The sequence below is a fragment of the Haemaphysalis longicornis genome, unplaced genomic scaffold (assembly GCF_048455015.1).
Source record: "Haemaphysalis longicornis isolate Haplotype H1 unplaced genomic scaffold, Haemaphysalis longicornis Haplotype H1 scaffold_12, whole genome shotgun sequence".
NCBI lineage: Eukaryota > Metazoa > Arthropoda > Arachnida > Ixodida > Ixodidae > Haemaphysalis > Haemaphysalis longicornis.
In genome coordinates, this window is record NW_027526225.1 from 96,489,620 (window position 1) to 96,512,477 (window position 22,858).

The window sequence follows — 22,858 nt, forward strand, 5'->3', positions numbered from 1 at the left end:
AAGTCTGCTTCCAATGTGCCATGGGCTGCCCATGGCTCCCGCATTTTCGTCGTCTTGAAGACAGGTCCAAATAAAACTAATCATAGGTGTTGCATGAAGCCCCCTTCCTTCCTGCTGCTGGAGGACGTAGGTGTACCTTACCCTTGTTTGTGGCTGTAACACAACGCAAAGAGGCGCACTGGGGCTGTGCTGCCTTGCCAAGGGAGTCTGTTTTCAAGCGGTTCGTGAAAACAGCAGCGCGCCGATCCCGTCAACTCCTGACTTAAGAGGGCCATGAAGACAAAATGAAAGTTTGGTTCATTCAAAAGATTGCCTCGTTAGAATCATGCTGACACCACTTTTATTGTAAACTTCGCTCAAATAAGCTGTATAATTAGGAAAAAAGAAAATGGCCACGCGACGCACTTGCTTAGTTCCCGCAACAGATCCTATTATGTCATACCAGCCAGCTCTGCGATTGGCGGAGGCCGGCAATAGCAAGCGCAACTTAGGCATGGCTTAAAACTTGCCAAATGAGCTATTTGCACTTAAATTTAGGGCCCATTCTTTTTATAGCACTAAGAATGGTGTGACAAACAGTGGAAGTTACGAAAGCATACGTAAACATAGGAGTACCGATGTGTACTTCCGTTGCTACTGCGGGCACTATTGTTGGTTTAGATGCACAGCTATGTGGGGATTTGGGGTTGTCTCAGACGGCTCTGGATAATTTATGCAAGCGACGGTGTCTTACGTGACCAAATTTGTCGAGCGAGCACTATGTTTCATGAAACGATCATTTTCTCCATGAACAAGAACAAGCCAGGATTAAATACGGTTACAAACAACCGGAAGGCAGAAAACGGCTTGCCACCTGGGTGCCATCTGGGTTGACTAACAGTAAACATGCCTCCGCTCCACACCAAGTTTAGCTGAAAGACCTGTTCTTATGATGTCATTGCAAACGTCGTTCGAACACACGATTTGGCGCGGTAATCGATATTTTAGCTTCAATGGATTAATTTCGCAGTGAATAAAGCATCGTTTGCTTTCAGTGAAGCACTGGGGGCACTATAGAACAAGGAATCTTTCAAATAAAAGGAACTTGTATTTTGTCTTCATGGGCCCTTTAAGGGGGAGACTTTTCTTGCAGCTATTTTTTTATTTAAGAACCAATTTTAATCTAACGGCAGAGGAATATGGAGTTTTTTTAGCTAATTTCAAATCTGCAATTAAATTTTTTGCAAATTGATTATTTTTTGTGATATTTAATGGTAATTGCGATTATTTTCGGTCAACAGTACAACATAACCGCACCATACAGAATGACAATTACCCCTTGGCTAGGCAGAGAGATGATTAAAGAATGCAATGTTGAAAGCATTTTTCTGATTTAGCTTTTTTTTGTCGTCTTAACAACACACTAAACTTCACTCCTTCCACGCTGTGCCAGAATTGGCTCACAGGTGGTGTAAATTGAACACAATAATAATTTTTCAAAGCCTCCATTTGAAAACATTGTTTCCGACGTTATATTCCCCACACATTTTGGTATCAGAAGCAAAAAATTACAGTTGTACCTGCTCTGGTTGCCGAGATATCGGAGGGCGAAATGCTAGTGTGCCGTTTCACCATCGAATTCTGCACGAACTGAGCTGTAGAGTGAACTTTAAAATGTTATTTATAATGAAATATGGTGCCTTTTGATGCGGAAATTTGCAGACTGATAGTAAAAATAGCCGTGATGTCCGAAAATGCCATTTTTGAGAAAACGGACGTTTTTCGGCCGCAAAGACCAATCTGCCTTCTTAAATAAGTGTGTCTGTTTTGTTATTTTGTGAAGCCACTTCTGCGGGTGATCACAGTACAGTGCATGCGCCTCATTCATGCAAAAAGGGCATAAGCAGATTGAGAGGCTGAACAGACTCAGAAAAAAAACCATGCTGCCCGGTTATTCATAAAAGACAAATGCTCAGAGCAGCCTTCAGTTCTGCCTGTCCAGCTTGAGTGGGTGTCCTGAGGCAATGCGAAAAGGTACTCCTGCAAAAATTACATCGTATTCACCATTGGTTTTAATGGAAGAACCAACGTTTGTGACCAATTGCCTTTCGTTGTGTGATGAGGAAACCGTATCTTTGAAGCTCAACTTGTACCACGTGTATTCTCAGGTCCCCACCGAGAGAAGTGTACCGGGAGTTCCCTTGTGTGTTGGGAAACCCTTGTGGATTTTGCCTCCTCAGGAAGCATGCGTATAAATTCCACATTGCGTTTTCACCTGTGCCGCTGCCTTTGTCATCTGTTATCACAACCATCTTGATGTGTTAGGCAAATGGCCCTGTACTCCTGTATCTTCACCACCTGTAGGCACTTCACACTGGTACCATCAGTATCTGAGACACATCATTGATGTGCTCATTGACTTCCACTGCCTTTTCGCCGTAGAAATGCGCTACCAGGGTAAGACCTCGTTATAAGTTTAAGGGGGTGAGGGCATAATTACCCTGGCTGTTCATAAATAACCTGGCCGTTCAGTGGCCTTATGAGACATGGTTGTTTTTGCTCTGGCAGCAACTATCTGAAAAAACAGAGCAAAGGCAGACAGCCGTCCTGCGCAGAATGGTGGCGCCATCTAGGGGGACACACAATAAAAAAAGAAATGTTTGGCACTCCTCTGCCGAGTAAACGGCGCACTAATGCTCGCGTGAAGGTCTGTCCTTGTTACGTCCTTGCAGACTTCACGAAATGCACAATTTGGCGTGAGAATCAAAATTTTGATTTTAAGGGAGACGAGGGGATTGGTGTGAATTTTTTGTTTTTCGGCGGAGATTGATCAAATTTGGCACGCACATTGGAAAACACTCCAAATGGCGAAATTTAAAATTTCATAATGATACATTGAATAGGTCCTGTGTTACAGGTGCTTACATATTGTCTGCTTGTGGAAAGCCTAGCGAGGTATTGACACATGGCTGGAAATTCTTAATACTCTTTAACGGCAGCTGAAAGAACAATACAGGGCAAGACAGTCTTAAAAATTATTTTACACCCTTCATTTTGTTTTACAGAAAACCATATTTTTACGTGTACCCTGTAGGACACAATCGACCGAGCCGTAAATTCCACATTAAAAAACAACTAGGCCCTAAAATGAAAATCTGAGACTGTCTTGCCGTGCAGTACTCTTCAAGGATTGAAATAAAACAGACAGGGTCAAAATACGCCCAGTTGTTGCCATGCTATCCTTTCCACGAGCAACGATGAACTTGTCTAATACATTTATGAGAAAACGGCACTCAAAGTTTACAATGACTTCACCACTTTCAAAGCATAGTCCTTGCTGTCCTTGCTTGGGGAGAACCTAAAAGACCTTTGCCCTTTGATTTGGTGCATCTGGGATGCCTTCCTGGCTCATTGGAGGTTTTTATATGCAGTCCTTGAGGTTGCAGAAGGGCCTGTTTTACGCTGAGTGTACCACAGAGTTTACTATACACTACTAGGGTGCCTATACTTTACTTGATGGATGCATGATGCATAACTGTTCCCAAAGTGAAGAGCGAGGCTTGGTTTTTCTTGATATTGTTATGTGTTGTTGTTACAATAGTATTGCATGCCAATAGACTTTCAACTGATTTCTGGGTGTCATAACCTTGCTGAAGCTACAGCTTAGTACATGGGGCTGTTCAGTGTTGAAAGGTTATATTAGCGCATCACAAGCATAAAATGAGCTATTTGAAAGCAAAGTATATACTTTCTTACACAATTGCAACATTAATTATTATTAGCATACCTCGATCTTCTAGTTCAAGCAAAACTTATTCTTACTGCATTACCCAAATGGACAACGTAATGTGCCATCAAGATTATCAATTGCCAAATGCTGCAACCTCAACATGTATTTTTTAATTATTGAAACGCCGAAAATAATATTTTGTAATCCCAGACTGCGCTGTACGAATGAGTGTAGAGCCACGGCAAAAGTTGCTCAATGCGACGTGGTGGATCATTGCACCCCATCAGCCCTCCCGTCATATTTCACCACCATCGTAATTTAAGTAACGTTGCTATGTATAGCAACCTTTCGTTTGGAATTAAATTTCACTTCGCACAGATCAATTTTTATTACTCGTGTGTAATACCAACCAGTCCCATAATCGGGCGCCGCCTGAACACGTTGCCGCGATGCAGCGCACACTACAACTTGCGCCGCGCGTGCCGCAACGAGACAGTTCCATTCGCAAATGCTCGCAAGCTCGCTGTGAAACAGCAATAACTCAGCATTTTATAACATCGCAATGAGTCCAAAAGTTCACTTTATGAACCACGATTGTGGACGCATACACTGCGTTTCCCAATCAAGGACAAACGACGGCGATACCGCGGGCACGTTTTCGATGCGTCTTTCGAGCTGCGAATTTCTCGTAGCCTGGCACATGATAACAATAATGATAGTCGTGATAACAATAACGTCACTGTACAGAGTCGCAAGGCATGGTGAAACCACTCAACGGCAACCGAGTCGACCGCGAAACCGAGGAAAGCGTATGCAAAATGGACCGCGTGTGAACTGCACACCAGCCGAACCGCCCGGCGGCCATCTTGTTGTTGCCATGGCGACATCCAATTGGTAGAGCCTTTTGGGAGAGTCATTTGGTAGAGCCTTAAATTGATCCATTTCTCAGAGAATAAAGCATCGCTTGCTGCCGGACGAGGGCTGGGAGCACTACAAAACATTAAATATTTCGAACAAATTTGTATTATATCTGCATGGACCAACTCACCCAGACCACTAGTCTGCCTCCAACAGTGCTTGTGCTTCCTTGGGAACTCTGTGCAGAGTGCTGGTCCGTCCAAAGAGGCGCCTAGGCTGCCCGTGACACCATCCTGCCCGGGACATCGGGATGGGGCTGCGGAGATCGCTGGCAGTGGCGGTTCCCCCCTCAGCGAGGGCGGGTGCGGCGTGTTGTCCCGCATGGAGCGGCCCTCAGATGGTGTGCTCGAGGAGAAAGAAGTAATCATCTTGGACGACTCTGAGGACCATCACGGCCTGGTGAGCGGAGGAGAGGGCCACAGGCCGGCCACCACTGCGGCGCTGGAAGCATCGGTATGTTGCAGTGCCTTCGTCGACCCCTGACACACTCGTTCACAACTCATGATTGAGGTTTAACGTGGAGAATCTGCAGCCTTGGCTATGAGGCAATGCCACCCTGACTTGGGGGATGTTTATGCAATCACTTTGTGCACGCGGTGAAAGAGGGTCTTTGTCTGATCAGATTGGCACCAGTGTCGAATGGAAAGGGCTCGGTTGATCGCCTGGCCCATGATCGGCTCACTGCAGCTTTTCCTACTGGTACACGTACCTTACCATGCCGTCACGATTTGGCTGCGTGAGCTGCACTCATTCAGGTAGTGCAGCACTCGCCTTTTCGATTTTCGAGTTCAGTGCACGGTGCCTGTAGTTTTCTCTGCGATTTACCGACGATTTTGGGGTTGCAGGACCAGTTTACTGCTTTCCGTGCACTTCCCAGGGAGGAGGTGCAGAAGCAGACGACAAAAGTGCAGGACCAGTTCTGCAGTGGCGGCGCCTGCTCTGAACTGGCTTAACGAATTCTGAACTTGTGCAGAAAGTGCAGTCCAAATCGATGAGACCTATAAATACAAGCGTTCAGTAGTATTTCATCTATTGTAATGATCTTGTGTATTAGAACTTCCTGCTCACGCTTGCGAGCAGGTAGTAGTATTGCTCCTCTTTTGTGTGCATTAGTGGAAGCATTAATCTCACGTGCATTTGAACCAGAGGAGCGGATTGGGTGACATAGTCCAATAAATTTCGGAGTGCATTAGTCTAGGAAAATACCAACCCTGTTTCTGTTACTGCAGTTTACGTTAGCTTCGTGAGATTTTCCTGAGTTCGAGTAACTAAACCCTTTCAGAGGAGTGGATTGTGTAGTTCCGTTTATTTCGGCCACAAAGTTATTGGTGAAAACAGCACAGCCCTGACCAAGCGACCTGGAGTTTGTTAAACTTCCCTCCACCAAAAGCCATGCTCTTCGAGCTGTAGAAGCAAGTGCCAGCTCTGTGTGATTTCCTTGTGTGCTTGCTTAAACAAGAGTTACCTAGCTCTTAATAGAGCTTCTTTTAATTTTTAAGCAAACTCTGTGAAACTTGTCAATCTTCCTTCTTTTTCCCCATTGACTTCAAATATGGCAAGGTTTTTTTCTCAGTCAGTCAGTTGCCAAGATATTTAGAGATAATTAGTCATTTAGGAGGAACAATAGACAAAACAGTGTTAGCCGTAAGAATTTAGTCTTTATACTTCACAATACTGTGAACCCTGGTGAACGCAAAAAGAGAACCGGTTTTTTGATTCACCTCTTGGAACTAATTTCATAGCTCATCTTGGGTGGCACCAGTGGCAAGGAACCATTTTGAATGCCTATTTCAAACACCAATGTTTAATGAGCTGTAAAATTTGTTTCAAGTGGTGTACCAAAAACCGATTATCTTTTTGTGTTCACCAGGGCTGATAGTATTGGAAAATATAAAGGTTAGTTTTATGACCAGCACTAGTTTGTCCATTGTTCCTCAGAAATGGCTAATTATGTCTATTATCTTGGGAACTAACTGACTGACTCAAACTAAAAATAATGGCATATTTGCAATCACTAGAAAAAAAGACCAAGACTGGCAAGTTTCACAGAGTTTACTTCAAAATTAAAAGAAGCTGTTTTAAGAGCTGTTTTAATAGTGTGTATGGACAGGTTTAAAGATAATTTTTTCTTTACTGTTCATTAGCTTGCTAGGATCAGTGTACCGATATCAACATTTGGGTTTATTGGCAGACAACTTGTGTCATCAGTCCAAATTTTTGTGGAATTTGTTGTCAGAAGGGCCCTTTTACTGTTTCCTGCCAACGTATGCAATCTTGTTCGCACCTAGTTCTGTCTGTGAAATGAGTGAATTTATGGTGCAGGGCTCGAGGAGTCAAAAGAGAGAGTCCCCATGTTCCCGAGAGGAAGTTGGAGCGCAGAAACCAGGGCAGTTCCGTTCTCCGAAGCAAGAACGTTTGGAACCGGAAGAGAGCAGGTGGCAGGCCGGCAGTCCAAGGGTTTCACACCTGACGAGGCCGAACGACGTGCTCATCGAAAAGGAAATGCTGGAAGAGTCCAGGGCTGTGCACAATGCAGAAGTGGATGGAACATCAGTGGATGCTGCACAAGTAAGTGTTGGCAGTCATTGATGTGGTTTGGTGGGGGCCATGATCGCATACTATGGCATCCAACTTCAGCTTCTCCCCATGCCCGTTCAGGATCGTCATCAGCCACTGGATCCCGTCACTAAGAAATTTGCCTAGAGAAGTTTAAGTGCAGAGCACTTTAGGAGCTCGCCTTGTCGTCGTAGCTCGCTCACTGGACCCAAGTAGAGACACCCACATGGCATTCTGTTCCTGCAGCGCAACCCACAGGCTTCGAAAGCGAAGCGGTTTATACAGTCGCAAGCGTTTGAAACTCGTGAACCGCTGGCGCTTGTCATACATCTCCCCGTTGTTTAGCGCAAAGGAAACTGCAGGTACATTTGAGGCAAAATATACGTAATTAACTGGCAGCGCCTGCGTTCATTTAGTTAAGAATGCTCGTTGCGTTGGTTTTTACAACAGTAAGCGAAAAAAAGTGGCGGTGCAACGCTTGCACGTGCAGACGGAGAAGCAAGCATAAAATGGAGGGAACTCCCGCTGACGCTGTTTCAGGCAGAGGGCGCGCTAGCACAGTAAAGCAGGGAAATTTGAATTGCATTGGGTGGTAGCAGTGAGCGGATAACGGCGCTACAGACCATTATGGCGAATCACTGCTCTGCACTTCCGACAGCTGTCACATTGGGTGGATCGGCTTTAATTTTTTAATTCGGAGCATTTGTTAGGTTCGCCTTGTCCTGCGTCGTTGATGGCGGCGCCGTCCACACGCTCACTGCGCATGCGCAACTGTCCTCCTTACACCCACAGCAAGGCGATAATACACTATAAAAAGAGAAATAGTTAGCGGCGCCCGGTTTCGATCCCACGACTCTCTGGCCGCAACGGGAGGTACGCGGTGCTCTTCCCACTACGCTACAAATCCGGGACAGGAGCAAGTGCTACGAACTCGCCTTATGTCCTTGACTCAGTCAAACTACGTCAAGAAGCTACTGATACAACGAAGGCACGCGAAGCTGAGCGTCAACGGAAACGACGAACTGAAAACTTTAGAGGGGGATGCTGAATTTCCCGTGGGAAAGCTGTGGCGGGAAGCGCCACGCGCCTTGCAGCTCAACCAGCCCCGTCCGCAGCGCCTCCGATGCTGATTGTGGCAAGATGCCCCTAGGGATTGACCAACCAAAGAATCCATCACGAGATAGGTTCGCGTTCAACCACCGTCGTCATCTTCCCGTAGGGGAACCGCCGAAGAAGAAGAAGAACAAGAAGACAAAGCTGCGAAGAGGAGGGCGTGTACATTGCTCTCAGCCGGTGCACCAATGTCAAGAACCTTTACCTCACCAAAGCTGACGGAGACTACCGATTCTACCTCAGAGACAACATCGACAAGAACATAATGGACGATTTTCGGCGCCTCGAGAACCATCGCCTACTCACCATAACACAACAGCACTTGCGTGCCTTTGCCACCGGCGTGGACCCGGACGCGGAATTCCCTCTGGCGCTAGTAAAATCCAGATCACTCAACATAACGGCAACGCAATGGAACCACACGGAACCGCCACAACACATCCTCATCAGGGTTCCCCACGGGAAGATGGTGTAATTTTTTTTTGTTAGCAAAGCAAGACATGTACCTGTACACAACCATGTACCGAAAAACGCCACAAAGTCTGCTTCCAATGTGCCATGGGCTGCCCATGGCTCCCGCATTTTCGTCGTCTTGAAGACAGGTCCAAATAAAACTAATCATAGGTGTTGCATGAAGCCCCCTTCCTTCCTGCTGCTGGAGGACGTAGGTATACCTTACCCCTGTTTGTGGCTGTAACACAACGCAAAGAGGCGCACTGGGGCTGTGCTGCCTTGCCAAGGGAGTCTGTTTTCAAGCGGTTCGTGAAAACAGCAGCGCGCCGATCCCGTCAACTCCTGACTTAAGAGGGCCATGAAGACAAAATGAAAGTTTGATTCATTCAAAAGATTGCCTCGTTAAAATCATGCTGACACCACTTTTATTGTAAACTTCGCTCAAATAAGCTGTATAATTAGGAAAAAAGAAAATGGCCACGCGACCCACTTGCTCGGTTCCCGCAAGAGATCCTATTATGTCATACCAGCCAGCTCTGCGATTGGCGGAGGCCGGCAAAAGCAAACGCAACTTAGGCATGGCTTAAAAGCTTGCCAAATGAGCTATTTGCACTTAAATTTAGGGCCCATTCTTTTTATAGCACTAAGAATGGTGTGACAAACAGTGGAAGTTATGAAAGCATACGTAAACATAGGAGTACCGATGTGTGCTTCCGTTGCTACTGCGGGCACTATTGTTGGTTTAGATGCACAGCTATGTGGGGATTTGGGGTTGTCTCAGACGGCACTGGCCAATTTATGCAAGCGATGGTGTCTTACGTGACCAAATTTGTTGAGCGAGCACTATGTTTCATGAAACGATAATTTTCTCCATGAACAAGAACAGGCCAGGATTAAATACGGTTACAAACAACCTTAAGGCAGAAAACGGCTTGCCACCTGGGTGCCATCTGGGTTGACTAACAGTAAACATGCCTCCGCTCCACACCAAGTTTAGCTGAAAGACCTGTTCTTATGATGTCATTGCAAACGTCGTTCGAACACACGATTTGGCGCGGTAATCGATATTTTAGCTTCAATTGATTAATTTTGCAGTGAATAAAGCATCGTTTGCTTTCGGAGAAGCACTGGGGGCACTATAGAACAGGGAATCTTTCAAATAAAAGGAGCTTGTATTTTGTCTTCATGGGCCCTTTAAGGGGGAGACTTTTCTTGCAGCTATTTTTTTTTAATAACCAATTTTAATCTAACTGCAGAGGAATATGGAGTTTTTTTAGCTCATTTCAAATCGGCAATTAAATTTTTTGCAAATTGATTATTTTTGGTGATATTTAATGGTAATTGCGATTATTTTCGGTCTACAGTACAACATAACCCCACCATACAGAATGACAATTACCCCTTGGCTAGGCAGACAAATGATTAAAGAATGCAATGTTGAAATCATTTTTCTGATTTAGCTTTTTTTTTTGTCGTCTTAACAACACACTAAACTTCACTCCTTCCACGCTGTGCCAGAATTGGCTCACAGGTGGTGTAAATTGAACACAATAATAATTCAGGGTGTCTAGCGCCGGGAAAACCAGGAAAAGTCAGGGAATTTTTAGCCACCGGGAAAAGTCAGGGAATATTCAGGGAATTTTTTAATTAAGTAGTACCAGTCAGGGAAAACCACATTGGGGCCTGCCCACACAGTTTTAGAATAGGGGAAACCAGTGGAACGCAACGCGAATGGAAACCGAACGCAACACGTTCGCTCGCGACGAAAGCGTGAACCGCATGAAACGTTTTCTGGTTTTTCTGCAAGGGAAAACGCGGCGCGTACGGCCGAGGCGCGCTGACGCCGCCGCAGAAACCACCCGCACGGTGCGTGCCGAGCGGTAGGCGGTGGCAACATGGCGGCAGCACTGGCCGCGGAGTAGTGCGGTAGCTCCAACGGCCGCTTCTAACCGCTCTTTAAAATGCGACTCAAGGCACAAACGCACTTGCATGTGCAGGAAATGAGCCACCGCAGGCACGAAATCGTCGACGCGGCCGTGAAAATACTGCGCACGAATCGCGTGCAGAAACTCGCCGTGCGGTTCACGCACCTGGCTTGGTTGCTGGGTGCATTTGCGGCAGAGGGACGTGTAGGTGGGGTCCAAATCGCACGCAAAACGGTTTTTTTTTTCCAGCGAATTTTAAAAGGCAGCGTTTTTTGGGGGCTAATCTTGAAAGAACTTCCTTATGGCGTCAGGAGCCAGAATTACATAATCAAAAAGGAACATGGTTTACGCGGGAACCCAGTGAATCGCATTGGGTGTTTTCTGCTCGCGAAAACGCGCCGCGCACGTCACAGGCGCGCTGACGCTGCCGCGGAACTACCCGCACGCTGCGCGTGGTGCTGCCGGCGGCGGCAACATGTCGGCGGCTTCGACCGCGAAGTGGTGACGGGAGCTCGAGCGACCGCTTCTAAGCGCTCTCTAAAATGCCGCACAAGGCACGCACGAAGTTGCTTGTGAGATAAAGGAGCTTATAATGTGGGCGAAAACGGTACAATAAAACATCATCCGCGCCGCTACTGAAAGGGCCCATGCAATACCTGCCGGGGTGGTAAGCCTTAACATATCTGGCGGAGCCAGCCGGCTGCATCTGGAGCTTCGAAACTGCCGCCATGAGGCGCGCGGCTCCCCATTGGCGTAAGTCGTCCAGCTCCTCCCACTGCCGCGCGCGACGCGCGCGGCAGTGGGAGGAGCTGCACGCGCAACGCACCATGCGGTTCACGTGTCATGTCAAGCCAGGACAATCAAGAAAAAAAGCAAAAGGTGCTTGCTGAAGCGCAACTTGAAGTTTCTATCCCGCAAGATGAAATAAACTCTCTGAAGCCGTAACTGAAGGCAAGCAAACCTCAAACTGAAGAAACTGAATTTAATCAAAGTGCATTTTGAGAATTAGGGCACTTGCAACAAATGTGTTTTTCCGTATAATAGAATGTCTTTTCTCTACGCTTTTTATATGCATAGAGAAAAGACTGTTTCCACAAAATGGCGCGTGTTGTATTGGTCAGGGAATTTCAACTAAAATGGTCATGGAAAACCTGGAAAAGTCAGGGAAATTGAATTAGGCAATTTGCTAGACACCCTGTAATTTTTCAAAGCCTCCATTTAAAAAAATTGTTCCGACATTGTATTGCCCACACATTTTGGTATCAGAAGCTAAAAATTACAGTTGTACCTGCTCTGGTTGCCGAAATATCGGAGGGCGGAATGCTAGTGTGCCGTTTCACCATCGAATTCTACACGAACTGAGCTGTAGAGTGAACTTTAAAATGTTATTTATAATGAAATATGGGGCCTTTTGATGCGGAAATTTGCAGACTGATAGTAAAAATAGCCGTGATGTCCGAAAATGCCATTTTTCAGAAAACGGACGTTTTTCGGCCGCAAAGACCAATCTGCCTTCTTAAATAAGTGTGTCTGTTTTGTTATTTTGTGAAGCCACTTCTGCGGGTGATCACAGTACAGTGCATGCGCCTCATTCATGCAAAAAGGGCATAAGCAGATTGAGAGGCTGAACAGACTCAGAAAAAAAACCATGCTGCCCGTTTATTCATAAAAGACAAATGCTCAGAGCAGCCTTCAGTTCTGCCTGTCCTGCTTTAGTGGGTGTCCTGAGGCAATGCGAAAAGGTACTCCTGCAAAAATTACATCGCATTCACCATTGTTTTTAATGGAAGAACCAACGTTTGTGACCAATTGCCTTTCGTTGTGTGATGAGGAAACCGTATCTTTGAAGCTCAACTTGTACCACGTGTATTCTCAGGTCCCCACCGAGAGAAGTGTACCGGGAGTTCCCTTGTGTGTTGGGAAACCCTTGGGGATTTTGCCTCCTCAGAAAGCATGCGTATAAGTTCCACATTGCGTTTTCACCTGTACCGCTGCCTTTGTCATCTGTTATCACAACCATCTTGATGTTTTAGGCAAATGGCCCTGTACTCCTGCATCTTCACCACCTGTAGGCACTTCACACTGGTACCATCAATATCTGAGACACATCATTGATGTGCTCATTGACTTCCACTGCCTTTTCGCCGTTTAAATGCGCTACCAGGGTAAGACCTCGTTATAAGTTTAAGGGGGTGAGGGCATAATTACCCTGGCTGTTCATAAATAACCTGGCCGTTCAGTGGCCTTATGAGACATGGTTGTTTTTGCTCTGGCAGCACCTATCTGAAAAAACAGAGCAAAGGCAGACAGCCGTCCTGCGCAGAATGGTGGCGCCATCTAGGGGGACAGACAATAAAAAAAGAAATGTTTGGCACTCCTCTGCCGATTAAACGGCGCACTAATGCTCGCGTGAAGGTCTGTCCTTGTTACGTCCTTGCAGACTTCACAAAATGCACAATTTGGCGTGAGAATCAAAATTTTGATTTTAAGGGAGACGAGGGGATTGGTGTGAATTTTTTGTTTTTTGGCGGAGATTGATCAAATTTGGCACGCACATTGGAAAACACTCCAAATGGCGAAATTTAAAATTTCATAATGATACATTGAATAGGTCCTGTGTTACAGGTGCTTACATATTGTCTGCTTGTGGAAAGCCTAGCGAGGTATTGACACATGGCTGGAAATTCTTAATACTCTTTAACGGCAGCTGAAAGAACAATAGAGGGCAAGACAGTCTTAAAAATTCTTTTACACCCTTCATTTTGTTTTACAGAAAACCATATTTTTACGTGTACCCTGTAGGACACAATCGACCGAGTCGTAAATTCCACATTAAAAAACAACTAGGCCCTAAAATGAAAATCTGAGACTGTCTTGCCGTGCAGTACTCTTCAAGAATTAAAATAAAACAGACAGGGTCAAAATACGCCCAGTTGTTGCCATGCTATCCTTTCCACGAGCAACGATGAACTTGTCTAATACATTTATGAGAAAACGGCACTCAAAGTTTACAATGACTTCACCACTTTCAAAGCATAGTCCTTGCTGTCCTTGCTTGGGGAGAACCTAAAAGACCTTTGCCCTTTGATTTGGTGCATCTGGGATGCCTTCCTGGCTCATTGGAGGTTTTTATATGCAGTCCTTGAGATTGCAGAAGGGCCTGTTTTACGCTGAGTGTACCACAGAGTTTACTATACACTACTAGGGTGCCTATACTTTACTTGATGGATGCATGATGCATAACTGTTCCCAAAGTGAAGAGCGAGGCTTGGTTTTTCTTGATATTGTTATGTGTTATTGTTACAATAGTATTGCATGCCAATAGACTTTCAACTGATTTCTGGGTGTCATAACCTTGCTGAAGCTACAGCTTAGTACATGGGGCTGTTCAGTGTTGAAAGGTTATATTAGCGCATCACAAGCATAAAATGAGCTATTTGAAAGCAAAGTATATGCTTTCTTACACAATTGCAACATTAATTATTATTAGCATACCTCGATCTTCTAGTTCAAGCAAAACTTATTCTTACTGCATTACCCAAATGGACAACGTAATGTGCCATCAAGATTATCAATTGCCAAATGCTGCAACCTCAACATGTATTTTTTAATTATTGAAACGCCGAAAATAATATTTTGTAATCCCAGACTGCGCTGTACGAATGAGTATAGAGCCACGGCAAAAGTTGCTCAATGCGACGTGGTGGATCATTGCACCCCATCAGCCCTCCCGTCATATTTCACCACGATCGTAATTTAAGTAACGTTGCTATGTATAGCAACCTTTCGTTTGGAATTAAATTTCACTTCTCACAGATCAATTTTTATTACTCGTGTGTAATACCAACCAGTCCCATAATCGGGCGCCGCCTGAACACGTTGCCGCGATGCAGCGCACACTACAACTTGCGCCGCGCGTGCCGCAACGAGACAGTTCCATTCGCAAATGCTCGCAAGCTCGCTGTGAAACAGCAATAACTCAGCATTTTATAACATCGCAATGAGTCCAAAAGTTCACTTTATGAACCACGATTGTGGACGCATACACTGCGTTTCCCAATCAAGGACAAACGACGGCGATACCGCGGGCACGTTTTCGATGCGTCTTTCGAGCTGCGAATTTCTCGTAGCCTGGCACATGATAACAATAATGATAGTCGTGATAACAATAACGTCACTGTACAGAGTCGCAAGGCATGGTGAAACCACTCAACGGCAACCGAGTCGACCGCGAAACCGAGGAAAGCGTATGCAAAATGGACCGCGTGTGAACTGCACACCAGCCGAACCGCCCGGCGGCCATCTTGTTGTTGCCATGGCGACATCCAATTGGTAGAGCCGTTTGGTAGAGCCTTTTGGTAGAGTCATTTGGTAGAGCCTAAATTGATCCATTTCTCAGAGAATAAAGCATCGCTTGCTGCCGGACGAGGGCTGGGAGCACTACAAAACATTAAATCTTTCGAACAAATTTGTATTATATCTGCATGGACCAACTCACCCAGACCACTAGTCTGCCTCCAACAGTGCTTGTGCTTCCTTGGGAACTCTGTGCAGAGTGCTGGTCCGTCCAAAGAGGCGCCTAGGCTGCCCGTGACACCATCCTGCCCGGGACATCGGGATGGGGCTGCGGAGATCGCTGGCAGTGGCGGTTCCCCCCTCAGCGAGGGCGGGTGCGGCGTGTTGTCCCGCATGGAGCGGCCCTCAGATGGTGTGCTCGAGGAGAAAGAAGTAATCATCTTGGACGACTCTGAGGACCATCACGGCCTGGTGAGCGGAGGAGAGGGCCACAGGCCGGCCACCACTGCGGCGCTGGAAGCATCGGTATGTTGCAGTGCCTTCGTCGACCCCTGACACACTCGTTCACAACTCATGATTGAGGTTTAACGTGGAGAATCTGCAGCCTTGGCTATGAGGCAATGCCACCCTGACTTGGGGGATGTTTATGCAATCACTTTGTGCACGCGGTGAAAGAGGGTCTTTGTCTGATCAGATTGGCACCAGTGTCGAATGGAAAGGGCTCGGTTGATCGCCTGGCCCATGATCGGCTCACTGCAGCTTTTCCTACTGGTACACGTACCTTACCATGCCGTCACGATTTGGCTGCGCGAGCTGCACTCATTCAGGTAGTGCAGCACTCGCCTTTTCGATTTTCGAGTTCAGTGCACGGTGCCTGTAGTTTTCTCTGCGATTTACCGACGATTTTGGGGTTGCAGGACCAGTTTACTGCTTTCCGTGCACTTCCCAGGGAGGAGGTGCAGAAGCAGACGACAAAAGTGCAGGACCAGTTCTGCAGTGGCGGCGCCTGCTCTGAACTGGCTTAACGAATTCTGAACTTGTGCAGAAAGTGCAGTCCAAATCGATGAGACCTATCAATACAAGCGTTCAGTAGTATTTCATCTATTGTAATGATCTTGTGTATTAGAACTTCCTGCTCACGCTTGCGAGCAGGTAGTAGTATTGCTCCTCTTTTGTGTGCATTAGTGGAAGCATTAATCTCACGTGCATTTGAACCAGAGGAGCGGATTGGGTGACATAGTCCAATAAATTTCGGAGTGCATTAGTCTAGGAAAATACCAACCCTGTTTGCTGTTACTGCAGTTTACGTTAGCTTCGTGAGATTTTCCTGAGTTCGAGTAACTAAACCCTTTCAGAGGAGTGGATTGTGTAGTTCCGTTTATTTCGGCCACAAAGTCATTGGTGACAACAGCACAGCCCTGACCAAGCGACCTGGAGTTTGTTAAACTTCGCTCCACCAAAAGCCATGCTCTTCGAGCTGTAGAAGCAAGTGCCAGCTCTGTGTTATGTTCTTGTGTGCTTGCTTAAACAAGAGTTACCTAACTCTTAATACAGCTTCTTTTAATTTTTAAGCAAACTCTGTGAAACTTGTCAATCTTCCTTCTTTTTCCCCATTGACTTCAAATATGGCAAGGTTTTTTTTCAGTCAGTCAGTTGCCAAGATATTCAGAGATAATTAGTCATTTTGGAGGAACAATACACAAAACAGTGTTAGCCGTAAGAATTTAGTCTTTATACTTCACAATACTGTGAACCCTGGTGAACGCAAAAAGAGAACCGGTTTTTTGATTCACCTCTTGGAACTAATTTCATAGCTCATCTTGGGTGGCACCAGTGGCAAGGAACCATTTTGAATGCCTATTTCAAACACCAATGTTTAATGAGCTGTAAAATTTGTTTCAAGTGGTGTACCAAAAACCGATTATCTTTTTGTGTTCACCAGGGCTGATAGTATTGGAAAATATAAAGGTTAGTTTTATGACCAGCACTAGTTTGTCCATTGTTCCTCAGAAATGGCTAATTATGTCTATTATCTTGGGAACTAACTGACTGACTCAAACAAAAAATAATGGCATATTTGCAATCACTAGAAAAAAAGCACCAAGACTGGCAAGTTTCACAGAGTTTACTTCAAAATTAAAAGAAGCTGTTTTAAGAGCTGTTTTAATAGTGTGTATGGACAGGTTTAAAGATAATTTTTTCTTTACTGTTCATTAGCTTGCCAGGATCAGTGTACTGATATCAACATTTGGGTTTATTGGCAGACAACTTGTGTCATCAGTCCAAATTTTTGTGGAATTTGTTGTCAGAAGGGCCCTTTTACTGTTTCCTGCCAACGTATGCAATCTTGTTCGCACCTAGTTCTGTCTGTGAAATGAGTGAATTTATGGTGCAGGGCTCGAGGAGTCAAAAGAGAGAGTCCCCATGTTCCGGAGAGGAAGTGGGAGCGCAGAAACCAGGGCAGTTCCGTTCTCCGAAGCAAGAACGTTTGGAACCGGAAGAGAGCAGGTGGCAGGCCGGCAGTCCAAGGGTTTCACACCTGACGAGGCCGAACGACGTGCTCATCGAAAAGGAAATGCTGGAAGAGTCCAGGGCTGTGCACAATGCAGAAGTGGATGGAACATCAGTGGCTGCTGCACAAGTAAGTGTTGGCAGTCGTTGATGTGGTTATGTGGGGGCCATGATCGCATACAATGGCATCCAACTTCAGCTTCTCCCCATGCCCGTTCAGGATCGTCATCAGCCACTGGATCCCGTCACTAAGAAATTTGCCTAGAGAATTTTAAGTGGAGAGCACTTTAGGGGCTCGCCTTGTCGTCGTAGCTCGCTCACTGGACCCAAGTAGAGACACCCACATGGCATTCTGTTCCTGCAGCGCAACCCACAGGCTTCGAAAGCGAAGCGGTTTATACAGTCGCAAGCGTTTGAAACTCGTGAACCGCTGGCGCTTGTCATACGTCTCCCCGTTGTTTAGCGCAAAGGAAACTGCAGGTACATTTGAGGCAAAATATACGTAATTAACTGGCAGCGCCTGCGTTCATTTAGTTAAGAATGCTCGTTGCGTTGGTTTTTACAACAGTAAGCGAAAAAAAGTGGTGGTGCAACGCTTGCACGTGCAGACGGAGAAGCAAGCATAAAATGGAGGGAACTCCCGCTGACGCTGTTTCAGGCAGAGGGCGCGCCAGCACAGTGAAGGAGGGAAATTCGAATTGCATTGGGTGGTAGCAGTGAGCGGATAACGGCGCTACAGACCATTATGGCGAATCACTGCACTGCACTTCCGACAGCTTTCACATTGGGTGGATCGGCTTTAATTTTTAAATGCGGAGCATTTGTTAGGTTTGCCTTGTCCTGCGTCGTTGATGGCGGCGCCGTCCACACGCTCACTGCGCATGCGCAACTGTCCTCCTTACACCCACAGCAAGGCGATAATACACTATAAAAAAAGAAATAGTTAGCGGCGCCCGGTTTCGATCCCACGACTCTCTGGCCGCAACGGGGGGTACGCGGTTCTCTTCCCACTACGCTACAAATCCGGGACAGGAGCAAGTGCTACGAACTCGCCTTATGTCCTTGACTCAGTCAAAGTACGTCAAGAAGCTACTGATACAACGAAGGCACGGGAAGCTGAACGTCAACGGAAACGACGAACTGAAAACTTTAGAGGGGGATGCTGAATTTCCTGTGGGAAAGCTGTGGCGGAAGCGCCACGTGCCTTGCAGCTCAACCAGCCCCGTTCGCAGCGTCTCTGATGCTGATTGTGGATGCCCCTAGGGATTGGCCAATCAAAGGATCCATCACGAGATCGGTTCGCGTTCAACCACCGTCGTCATCTTCCCGTAGGGGAACCGCCGAAGGAGAAGAAGAACGAGAAGACAAAGCTGCGAAGAGGAGGGCGTGTACATTGCTCTCAGCTGGTGCACCAATGTCAACAACCTTTACCTCACCAAAGCTGACGGAGACTACCCATTCTACCACAGAGACAACACCGACAAGGACATGATTGACGAGGTTCGGCGCCTCGAGAACCACCGCCTACTCTCCGTAACACAACAGCACTTGCGTGGCTTTGCCACCGGTTTGGACCCGGGCGCAGAATTCCCTCTGGCGCTAGTAAAAACCAGATCACTCAACATAACGGCAACACAAAGAAACCACACGGAACCGCCACGATGCTTCGCATCCTCATCAGGGTTCCCCACGGGAAGATGGTGTAAGTTTTTTTTGTTAGCAAAGCAAGACATGTACCTGTACACAACCATGTACCGAAAAACGCCACAAAGTCTGCTTCCAATGTGCCATGGGCTGCTCATGGCTCCCGCATTTTCATCGTCTTGAAGAGAGGTCCAAATAAAACTACTAATAGGTGTTGCATGAAGCCCCCTTCCTTCGTGCTGCTTTAGGACGTAGGTATACAGGACCCTTGTTTGTGGCTGTAACACAACGGAAAGATGCGCACTGGGGCTCTGCCTTGACAAGGGAGACTGTTTTCAAGCGGTTCGTGAAAACAGCAGCGCGCCGATCCCGTCAACTCCTGACTTAAGAGGGCCATGAAGACAAAATGAAAGTTTGGTTCATTCAAAAGATTGCCTCGTTAGAATCATGCTGACAGCACTTGTATTGTAAACTTCGCTCAAATAAGCTGTATAATTAGGAAAAAAGAAAATGAACACGCGACCCACTCGGTCGTTTCCCGCAACAGATCCTATTATGTCATACCAGCCAGCTCTGCGATTGGCGGAGGCCAGCAAAAGCAAACGCAACTTAGGCAGGGCTTAAAAGCTTGCCAAATGAGCTTTTTGCACTTAAATTTAGGGCCCATTCTTTTTATAGCAGTAACAATGGTGGGACAAACAGTGGAAGTTATGAAAGCACACGTAAACATAGGAGTACCGAAGTGTTCTGCCGTTGGTACTGCGGGCACTATGATTGGTTGAGATGCACAGCTATGTGGGGATTTGGGGTTGTCTCAGACGGCACTGGCCAATTTATGCAAGCGACGGTGTCTTACGTGACTAAATTTGTCGAGCGAGCGCTATGTTTCATGAAACGATCATTTTCTCCATGAACAAGAACAAGCCAGGAATAAATACGGTTACAAACAACCGGAAAGCAGAAAACAGCTTGCCACCTGGGTGCCATCTGGGTTCACTAACAGTAAACATCCCTCTGCTCCACACCAAGTTTAGCTGAAAGACTTGTTCTTATGATGCCATTGCAAACGTCGTTCGAACACACGATTTCGCGCGATAATCGATATTTTAGCTTCAATTGATTGATTTCGCAGTGAATAAAGCATCGTTTTCTTTCGGAGAAGCACTGGGGGCACAATAGAACAGGGAATCTTTCGAATAAAAGGAATTTGTATTTTGTCTTCATGGGCCCTTTAAGGGGGCAGACTTTTCTTGCAGCTATTTTTTTATTTAATAAACAATTTTAATCTAACTGCACAGGAATATGGAGTTTTCTGAGCTAATTTCAAATCTGCAATTAAATTTTTTGCAAATATAATATTTTTGAGATATTTAATTGTGATTGCGAATATTTTCGGTTTTTCCGTATAATGTGTTTTTCCGTATAATAGAATGTCTTTTCTCTACGCTTTTTATATGCATAGAGAAAAGACTGTTTCCACAAAATGGCGCGTGTTGTATTGGTCAGGGAATTTCAACTAAAATGGTCATGGAAAACCTGGAAAAGTCAGGGAAATTGAATTAGGCAATTTGCTAGACACCCTGTAATTTTTCAAAGCCTCCATTTAAAAAAATTGTTCCGACATTGTATTGCCCACACATTTTGGTATCAGAAGCTAAAAATTACAGTTGTACCTGCTCTGGTTGCCGAAATATCGGAGGGCGGAATGCTAGTGTGCCGTTTCACCATCGAATTCTACACGAACTGAGCTGTAGAGTGAACTTTAAAATGTTATTTATAATGAAATATGGGGCCTTTTGATGCGGAAATTTGCAGACTGATAGTAAAAATAGCCGTGATGTCCGAAAATGCCATTTTTCAGAAAACGGACGTTTTTCGGCCGCAAAGACCAATCTGCCTTCTTAAATAAGTGTGTCTGTTTTGTTATTTTGTGAAGCCACTTCTGCGGGTGATCACAGTACAGTGCATGCGCCTCATTCATGCAAAAAGGGCATAAGCAGATTGAGAGGCTGAACAGACTCAGAAAAAAAACCATGCTGCCCGGTTATTCATAAAAGACAAATGCTCAGAGCAGCCTTCTGTTCTGCCTGTCCTGCTTGAGTGGGTGTCCTGAGGCAATGCGAAAAGGTACTCCTGCAAAAATTACATCGTATTCACCATTGTTTTTAATGGAAGAACCAACGTTTGTGACCAATTGCCTTTCGTTGTGTGATGAGGAAACCGTATCTTTGAAGCTCATCTTGTACCACGTGTATTCTGAGGTCCCCGCCGAGAGAAGTGCACCGGGAGTTCCCTTGTGTGTTGGGAAACCCTTGTGGATTTTGCCTCCTCAGAAAGCATGCGTATAAGTTCCACATTGCGTTTTCACCTGTACCGCTGCCTTTGTCATCTGTTATCACAACCATCTTGATGTGTTAGGCAAATGGCCCTGTACTCCTGCATCTTCACCACCTGTAGGAACTTCACACTGTTACCATCAGTATCTGAGACACATCATTGATGTGCTCATTGACTTCCACTGCCTTTTCGCCGTAGAAAGGCGCTACCAGGGTAAGACCTCGTTATAAGTTTAAGGGGGTGAGGGCATAATTACCCTGGCTGTTCATAAATAACCTGGCCATTCAGTGGCCTTATGAGACATGGTTGTGTTTGCTCTGGCAGCACCTATCTGAAAAAACAGAGCAAAGGCAGACAGCCGTCCTGCGCAGAATGGTGGCGCCATCTAGGGGGACAGGCAATAAAAAAAGAAATGTTTGGCACTCCTCTGCCGAGTAAACGGCGCACTAATGCTCGCGTGAAGGTCTGTCCTGGTTACGTCATTGCAGACTTCACGAAATGCACAATTTGGTGTGAGAATCAAAATTTTGATTTTAAGGGAGACGTGGGGATCGGTGTGAATTTTTTGTTTTTTTTGGCGGAGATTGATCAAATTTGGCACGCACATTGGAAAACACTCCAAATGGCGAAATTTAAAATTTCATAATGATACATTCAGTAGTTCCTGTGTTACAGGTGCTTACATGTTGCCTGCTTGTGGAAAGCCTAGCGAGGTATTGACACATGGCTGGAAATTCTTAATACTCTGTAACTGCAGCTGAAAGAACAATACAGGGCAAGACAGTCTTAAAAATTCTTTTACACCCTTCATTTTGTTTTACAGAAAACCATATTTTTACGTGTACCCTGTAGGACACAATCGACCGAGCCGTAAATTCCACATTAAAAAACAACTAGGCCCTAAAATGAAAATCTGAGACTGTCTTGCCGTGCAGTACTCTTCAAGGATTGAAATAAAACAGACAGGGTCAAAATACGCCCAGTTGTTGCCACGCTATCCTTTCCACGAGCAACGATGAACTTGTGTAATACACTTATGAGAAAACGGCACTCAAAGTTTACAATGACTTCACGACTTTCAAAGCATAGTCCTTGCTTTCCTTGCTTGGGGAGGACCTCAAAGACCTTTGGCCTTTGATGTGGTGCATCTGGGATGCCTTCCTGGCTCATTGGAGGTTTTTATATGCAGTCCTTAAGATGGCAGAAGGGCCTGTTTTACGCTGAGTGTACCACGATGTTTAATATACACTACTAAGGTGCCTATACTTTACTTGATGGATGCGTACTGCATAGCCGTCCCTAAAGTGAAGAGGGAGGCGTGGTTTTTCTTTGACATTGTTATGTGTTATTGCTATAATAGTATTGTATGCCAATTGACTTTCAACTGATTGCTGGG

The 22,858-nt window shown here is 45.8% G+C and overlaps 1 protein-coding gene across 6 annotated transcripts in view; it reads left to right on the plus strand.

Moving 5' to 3' along the window:
- Positions 1-22,858, plus strand: part of LOC144163035 (uncharacterized) — a 265,629-nt gene that overhangs the window by 117,457 nt on the left and 125,314 nt on the right. For 3 of the 6 annotated variants that reach the window (XM_077693815.1, XM_077693816.1, XM_077693821.1), the window contains exons 15-18: positions 4,814-5,080; positions 6,950-7,195; positions 15,229-15,495; positions 17,366-17,611. In XM_077693815.1, the coding sequence (XP_077549941.1) occupies positions 4,814-5,080; positions 6,950-7,195; positions 15,229-15,495; positions 17,366-17,611 (1,026 nt within the window). The remainder of the gene's footprint in view (positions 1-4,813; positions 5,081-6,949; positions 7,196-15,228; positions 15,496-17,365; positions 17,612-22,858) is intronic. The other 3 variants (XM_077693819.1, XM_077693820.1, XM_077693818.1) reach the window with 2 other exon arrangements.